The sequence below is a fragment of the Saccopteryx leptura genome, chromosome 4, assembly GCF_036850995.1.
Source record: "Saccopteryx leptura isolate mSacLep1 chromosome 4, mSacLep1_pri_phased_curated, whole genome shotgun sequence".
NCBI classification, from domain to species: Eukaryota; Metazoa; Chordata; class Mammalia; order Chiroptera; family Emballonuridae; genus Saccopteryx; species Saccopteryx leptura.
In genome coordinates, this window is record NC_089506.1 from 73,077,195 (window position 1) to 73,085,378 (window position 8,184).

The 8,184-nt window shown below is 44.0% G+C and overlaps 1 protein-coding gene across 1 annotated transcript; it reads left to right on the forward strand.

Moving 5' to 3' along the window:
* The first annotated feature begins 597 nt into the window (after positions 1 to 597).
* Positions 598 to 6,847, forward strand: KCTD12 (potassium channel tetramerization domain containing 12). Its single transcript, XM_066380735.1, has one exon. The coding sequence runs from the start codon at positions 908 to 910 to the stop codon at positions 1,880 to 1,882; it is 975 nt and encodes a 324-aa protein (XP_066236832.1). The 5' UTR covers positions 598 to 907; the 3' UTR covers positions 1,883 to 6,847.
* Positions 6,848 to 8,184: the final 1,337 nt, after the last annotated feature.

Below are 8,184 nucleotides of genomic sequence, written 5' to 3' on the forward strand. Positions count from 1 at the left end.
CCAACGAGTTTGCCTCTGTAACCAGAAAGTAATCGCTCGCAGAGCGTCAAACGGCAGAATACCGAGGCTTTTTGTTTCTAGAGAGTGTTCTTGACTACTAGTCAATGCGAATAAAATGTGGCTGCCTCTGGAATAGGGCGGCCCCACTGTCTCTCCAGATGTTTTGTGTGTCTCGAGAACTTTCAGCAACACGACGACCGACTAGGGCAGTACCACAGCTCCAGTGTTTATTCTAAAGCGGCCAGTTTTCGAGGCCGCGGGTGCCGGAGACCTTCAGCCCGGGCGCGGGGAGTCGGCAAGTTTACATCCTCCTTCCAGAGTCTCCGGGGCGGGGTGGGGTTAACCGGGAAGAGGGTGTAGTGACAAACCCTCCAAAGAAGTCTCATCTCCTGAAGCGGCTTGTCCTAGGACCTGTCCACTTTGTAAGAGAAAGAAAGTTGGACGGGAGTGAGAAGGTGCCGGAGCGCGGGGCGAGGAGAGGTGAAAGCGGGTAGTGGGTCGCCCCAGGAGCGCGAGACTCTGGGTGGAGCCAGCGGCTGGGCGCGGCGTCAGCGTTTAAGATGCAAATCGATTCCCTGCTCCGCCGTCCCCCTCCCGCCCCCGGAGCGAGGCTCCGCCGCTCTGCCACCGCCCACGCCTCTTGCGCGCGGCGGCGCCCTAGTGGTGGCTCTACTTAAGCGGAGCGCGGGCCACGACCTGGCACTCGCCTGGAGCGCGCAGGCGAGGCGGGCGGAGCGTACTGCTGCTCTTGGGGGCGCACAGCGGCGCTCTCGCACCGCGGCGCTCCTGAGCTCTTGGCTGCGGCGGCGTCCGGGTACAGGGCTGAGCGGGAGTCCGGGAAAGGCGGCCGCAGCTCCTGTGCGCGGCCCCGCTCCCTGCGCTGTCCCAGCCCGGCCACCACTTAGCCATGGCTCTGGCGGACAGCACCCGTGGATTACCCAACGGGGGTGGCGGGGGCGGTAGCGGCTCCTCGTCCTCCTCCGCAGAGCCGCCGCTCTTTCCCGATATCGTGGAGCTGAACGTGGGGGGCCAGGTGTATGTGACTCGGCGCTGCACCGTGGTGTCGGTGCCCGACTCGCTGCTCTGGCGCATGTTCACGCAGCAGCAGCCGCAGGAGCTGGCCCGGGACAGCAAAGGCCGCTTCTTTCTGGACCGAGACGGCTTCCTCTTCCGCTACATCCTGGATTACCTGCGGGACTTGCAGCTCGTGCTGCCCGATTACTTCCCCGAGCGCAGCCGGCTGCAGCGCGAGGCCGAATACTTCGAGCTGCCCGAGCTTGTGCGCCGCCTCGGGGCGCCCCAGCAGCCCGGCCCGGGGCCGCCGCCTCACCCGAGGCGCGGGGTGCAAAAGGAGGGCTCGCTGGGAGACGAGCTGCTGTCGCTCAGCTATGCGGAGCCCGAGCAGCAGGAGGGCGCCTCGGCCGGAGCGCCGTCGCCCACGCTGGAGCTGGCGAGCCGCAGCCCGTCGGGGGGAGCGGCCGGCCCGCTGCTCACGCCGTCTCAGTCGTTGGACGGGAGCCGGCGCTCGGGCTACATCACCATCGGCTATCGCGGCTCCTATACTATTGGGCGGGACGCGCAAGCTGACGCCAAGTTCCGGCGAGTGGCGCGCATCACCGTGTGCGGCAAGACATCCCTGGCCAAGGAGGTGTTCGGGGACACCCTGAACGAGAGTCGGGACCCCGACCGGCCTCCAGAGCGCTACACCTCGCGTTATTACCTCAAGTTCAACTTCCTGGAGCAGGCTTTCGATAAGCTGTCCGAGTCGGGCTTCCACATGGTGGCGTGCAGTTCCACGGGTACGTGCGCCTTCGCCAGCACCGACCAGAGCGAGGACAAGATCTGGACCAGCTACACCGAGTACGTCTTCTGCAGGGAGTGAGCTCCCCAGACCCCCTTGCGACTTCAGCGCACCCATTCCCCTTCTTCCTGCCCTGGAGAGGATTATAGATCTCTCCTTCCACCCCACGCCCTCCTATTCCCGTTCCCCACCTCCAGTAGCTGGGCTAGCCCCTCTCGTCCCCAACTTGAGAACCTGGAGCCTCAAATCCTTTCGGCTTTTTTGTTTTGTTTTGTTTTTGGCTTTTTTGGACCCTACTAACCGAGAGAGCCCAGATGTACCCCCTTGCACCCCATACTTCCCCTGCCTCAAATCACCCCTCCCCCGGATTGTTCTTCAGTATGGATCTAGTGGGGCAGTGTGGCCCAAAGTCACCAAGTACCTGGGGATGATCGAATTGTTCAGAACCTGATCGGACAATGTCCAGTGTGTAGATTTCTTTGAAATCTTTTCAAGCCCTTATGACTCCTTCGAGGTTTAAGACATCAGAACTGTTAACACGGGGAATAGTGTTTGTGACCCTCTTTAAAGGTAGAGTATTAGAAGGCTGGATGGAAGACAACTTGGAATTAAGATCCCATGGAGGCAGTTCAGTGACTGCAAATGAATAAAGTTTGAAAGTTACAGGTAGATGTAGGAGAAGAATCTAGTGCTGGCACAATGAAGAATTATTATCTTCTCCATGCAGAAATAAAGGTCTTCGCCTGTGGCTTAAATTTGTAGAAAGTTATCTGCAGCCTGAGGAGGCTTTTCCCTCTGCTCCCTGCCAGAAGCCCTTGGTTGAACTGGTTGACATGGCAACAGTTATTGGCAAAAAGGAGAAAAAGCCCTGCTGCTGATAAGGACAGGACAGCCCAGGTCAGCAAGTTCTTTGGTGAAGTCACCCAGCAGTGACTAAATGGAGCTGGATAGTAATGCACGTCGTGGGGATTAGGAAAGCCCAAATATTCTCTCAAAGATTGACAGTAGGACTTTAGCTCTTAAGACCTGGGGGTGGGGTGGGGAGGGAGGAAGGAAGGCAGGCGGGTGGGAAGGGAGGAGCAGACATACTCATTTATTATTCAAAAGTTGGAAGTTTGTACCATCCGTTTGCATACATGCACATTTTAAAAAATAGTACACAAAAAACATGCAAAGCATTTTATAAAGATTAATAACATCTACTCTTAACTGGCAGTTTATTGAACTGCTTTTGAGTTGCTCATAGGTATATAACCTAACCAAAGAGTTACCCAGTAGGGTTTTAGTTTTTGAACTTTATTTTCTTGTTGATTATAAATCCTGAGTTAAAAATCTACTTCAGCAAAACATGTTTAATTTTGGTTACTCAGACTTAAGACCTCTTACTAAAATTCCTTATTTTCTCCAAGCCCAGTCAATGTTGATTTCTGGGCAAACCTGAAAACCAGAAAATGCCACTTTGATTATGAGGATAATTTGAAGTTAAGGTGGAATCTTTTCAGTGACAGAGCTGCAGAGAACTAGAAGCACCGGGGCTGCCCATCTCTAATAGCTGTAAATGGAATCTTCTAAAATGAAGACAAGTAGTTCAAGTGAGCTGAGCAATAAAATGGTGTTTAGGTAAATGAAACAAATAGAAGGAGACCTGGTTGCCTTATACCTTTTCTCTAACATGGAATAAATTCCCACTGCATATCCTATCTACACCATGAGCGAAAGGAAACGAATCCTTATCTTTCATGTTGTGAGGCTCCTTTGAATATTCTGTGATGACAGAGAAGCCTGTTCCCCCCAACCCCCTCATTTGTTTCAGCATTTGTCTCGAGTATGTTTATAAAGATTTTGTGAGACTCTGTTTTCAGTGTTTAAATTAGTGCTATATTTTCTTCTTTTTAAAAATGAATCTTGTACTGTATCTTACTGTGTCCCTAACAGATGTTAAGGATTGGAATAGTTTTATTCTTAGACTCATGTGATCCAATCTGTATATACCATATATAAACATTTCACACAAATCACTTAGTTTTTTAATTCATTCACTAATGCTGTAAAATTTCCTATATTTGCCCTCAGTAACTTGCATCAGATGGTGTTTATACTAAGCAACATGTTTTGATGAGTTTCTTATAGCCTTATCAATGGGGAAATTGGGTTTGGAAAAAACACATAATTATACAACTGATTTTGCTCCATACTTTTCTTCTTGGATATTAATTGTGTACTAATAATATGTTGATTAACTGTCTACTTAAATCAAGGTAAGGTACCTGTATTTTTAATCTACTAATCCTTTTTTTTAGTTGGTAAAGAAAAAGACTTAAGGCTTTTTATTGTAGTTGCAGTTTTAGAAAGGTAAAGTTAGCTTTATACACAAAGGCTGTAATCGTGAGGGAAGTGAAAGTAGAAATCCAGGAAGTCGTGTTTGCTTTAGTGTTGGGTGTGTTCTCAGACTAGGTAATGCATCAGAATTTATCTCTATTTCAAGCCTGAACTGATATAGGAATGTTACTCAGTGGTCGAAAGTGTGTGTCACAGAGATTTCTCTGACCGCATAGTATTCTGGTAGGTCACTTAACAAAAAAGCACATAACTGAGAAGATCTTTGAGGGCCAGATCAAAGCCACTGACCTATGGCAAGCCTCTGAGGTTCTGAGTTTCCTTGTTATATCTGCACAACTCCAGGAGTAATGGGAAACTGCTGAGGCTTTGTCTCTGCCACTGAAGTCATAAATTTGATCTTGTTGAACTATTCCACACCCACTTTCCTCCTTCCCCCATCCTGCTGCCCTGCAGTGCTCTCCTTTCCCCTTTCATTATCTGAAAGGCTGGGAATTTCATGGCTAGAGACAGTGAAGCGACCTCTTTTTCTAGGGATGATTGTCCCCTCTGAAGTTGGAAGTGGACACCTGAAAACATTCTACTTTTAGCTCAAAGACAGGGAGGACACTCACTTTGCATTAGGCAGAGAGTGTAACTGAGGTAAGATGACTTGGCGTGGGCACTTTTGGGGCCCTTCCCCTCCATGTGCTTTGGGCCAGAGAAGGACCTTGGTGGTCTACAGTGTAGGCTGGAGTGTTTGTTGGTTGTCACCTCTGAGCTTGGATGGGATATTGAGGATATTGGAATAAACTTTGTGAACACACCATTCAAATAACTTGAGAGAATGTCATAAATTTATCCCAAGTGGTGACTGCATTGATCTGACTCAGCATAGCATGCATTTACATATGTAATGGCTCTAATTACCATTTGATTCATACAGACAACCGAGTGACATTAGATTTTAGTAACAAATTTAATTTTTTTATTACAAAGGTAATTGTTGACAGTGATGGTTAAAAAAACAGGTACCATGTTTAATGCTTCTGCGCCAAGTGTCTGACGAGTTGTCTGTTTTTTAATACATGTAGAATATGAACCATATTCATTCCAATTTTTCAAGTTATATGTTGTGGAAAATATTCCTTGAAGCTGTGAGACTTAAAACTTTTTCCCTTTCAGCACTGTTTTTATTCTGTTTTTCATTTGCCTTTTTGCATTGATAGCAAAGTGATAATTTATAATACAAGCCAAAACTGGCTTCTCTTTTAATCCAGAACCATGTATATGGGGCCTGTTGCTTCTCTGAGGAAATGCGTAATCTCTGAATTCTCAGACAAGATGGGCGACTGGCAGTGCTTACAACATACTCCAATTTTTATTGGAATTTTCTATGGAATGTTATTATATTGAAGCCATGTAAAGTGAAGCTTTGATAATTTCTTACTTTTTAAATTACGGTAAATTCTGATCTAATACTCAAACTTTGTATTCCACGTGAAAAATACTAAATTATAGTTCAGGCATTTAGAAAGGAACAACTGGAGGGGTTGAATTTCTTAAGTAATTCTTTGTAACCTAAATCATAAATACTTTTCTCAATTGACTTAAATATCTAAAATAGTAACCGGAATCTTTGTATTATAAACCTACCAGAGTAAATCTTTTAAAATTTGTTTTGTTTTTTCTTTTTCCTTACTATAACTCATTTAAAAACAGAATTAGTTTTCTTAGATGACCTAATCTGTCTTGTGAGAAATAAATAAAACACTCTTGTGTTTCCAGTGGCGATAGTACCTGAAATAGGGCTTCCTAGAGCCAGAAACAAGTTAGGTTGAGTTGAAGTCAACTTTTCTTTGTCACAGTTTGGATAATAAAAATCTACAAGTATTAATGTTTGACAATTTAGATTTTCTACTGGGGCCCTTGAAACTTGGAAGAAATTCAACCAGAATATCTACATTAGAGTATAATCTTGTGTGGTAGGAAGATGAACTAGTTGACCAAGAATTCTTACCACCTTATACATTTTGTGATTTTTTTTTCCTCCCAACCCAAATTTTTTATTTTAAATATGTTTTGACATGTGACCATTAATTGTAATGTAAACAATTATACAACTGTCTTTGTGGCTATACAGGAAGGCAGATTTTGCTATTACTATTCAATACAAATGATGACAATTCATTTATGACTACACACACAGCATTAATGACATTTAATGATAGAAGTTTAAAACATTTATTGTGGATGCTAATTTTGAGGATTAACATGTATTATTTAAAATTTCCCAGACATCTGAAAAACACTATCTGCGAAATAATAAAATATACCTACAGAACTATATGGAATTATGAAATTATAGAAAATGTCATCTTACGTATCATTGAGCTATTTTCTCAAAATAGAAGAGGAAAAGGAAAAATTTAATTATACCATGATCAGGCTTTTCTAATGAAACAGAAAGTAAAAAAAAAAAATCCTCTGTATTTTAAGAAAGGCACCGATGAAGTTTTTATAGACGTGTCCAAACTTAAATGAGAATTTCTTCAACAATCTAAATGCTCTAGAGATTTTTGTCCTCCCTGTTCACAACCAGTTGTATAACAACAGAAATACTCAATACTGTTTTCCTCCCAGTGTGTAAAGTAATGAATCATTGATTATGTGACTTGTTATGTATCCTATTAAACACTAAAGAATAAAACATTCACTCCTTTAATTTTTCCTCTTGGCTCCTGGGTATGGATTGCCTTAAACACTGGTCTGATTTCATTTAAGGGGTTCTCTGAATACTGGGAATGGTTCCCGAACTATGGGCTAATGATGAACATTATGCCAGCAGAAGAGCTCCTCACTGTGTAATTGGCCAGCTGGGCCAGCAGCGAACAAGCTGTTTCCTCAGAGTTTATTGTTGAGAATGCCTGTTGTCAAGGTGGTTTGGTACTCAATGTGGAGGGAAGGTTTTCACCAACATTTTCTTTGACCTCAGTCTTTGGAGCATATGTGAATTATTTTGAAGGTGGGGAATATAGTTCGGGATGACCTCTTGAAGTGTGTAGGAGACAGGAAATAGAAGCTGTGAGATAGACCATCATTAAAAGTACAATTTATGAAGGTAAAAGTCTATGGAATGTTGGGAGAGCATCTGCATTTTGGTTATAGGGGCTTATTCCTGAATCAGTTCATCATTGATGTCCTTTCTCTTGGAAGACTACACAGCGCTTCCCAGACTGAGAAATTAAAGAGGCTGGAGCAGGCAGTCCCAGCCTGGGCCTGCTGGGTTCTGGCCCAGGAAGCTGTGAGCCTGGTGGGGAAAGTGAGCCAGGCTTTGCCCTTGCTCTTTGCTTTTGCCTGTACTTCCTCTAGATAACTTTTGTTTTAAATTGTGCACACACATACACAATTTAATTTTTAAAAAATTTATGCAATACAAAACTACAAAATAAAAAGTAAATCTTCATTCCATAACCCCTGGTTTTCCAGGAGTGACTAACCACTGATGTATATAGTTTTAGAGAACATTCTATGCATATATACACACACACACACACACACACACAAATACATATACTCTTTGCCTTCACTAGGACTTATTGCTTTTTTCTTTTAACCACATATCCTTGAGCTCTTGGAATCATGTGATGGGGTTCAGGGCAATGTGTTCCAGAACATGCACTTTGATATATGGATTATTTTGAGCTGAAGATAATTAAGGCCTAACAGACTTAAAAGAATTTTTACCTTTGACTTAAGTACCTAAAAAATTTAGATTGGGGGCCTGTACCAGGAAGAAAACCATCAGCAGGGAAAACATTTTTTCTTCTTTTTCATCTGTCTTATTTTAATTTAATTATTACATTAGCCAACGAACATAGAATGGAAGAGGGGACAAGTTTTCTTCTCCTATACATTCATGAAACACATAACAATGACCTGCCTCATTTTATTTCATAGCTACATGATATTCTGCAAGACATGCCATTTCTAGATGTGTTGTAATTTGTCTTACCAGTCCTTTCTGGATAGGTGTTCAAATTTCCATGTATTTTGGTTCTAATCCA

Coding starts and splice junctions, on each gene's coding strand:
- KCTD12 (XM_066380735.1), top strand. CDS start 908: ATGGCTCTGGCGGACAGCACCCGTGGATTACCCAACGGGGGTGGCGGG.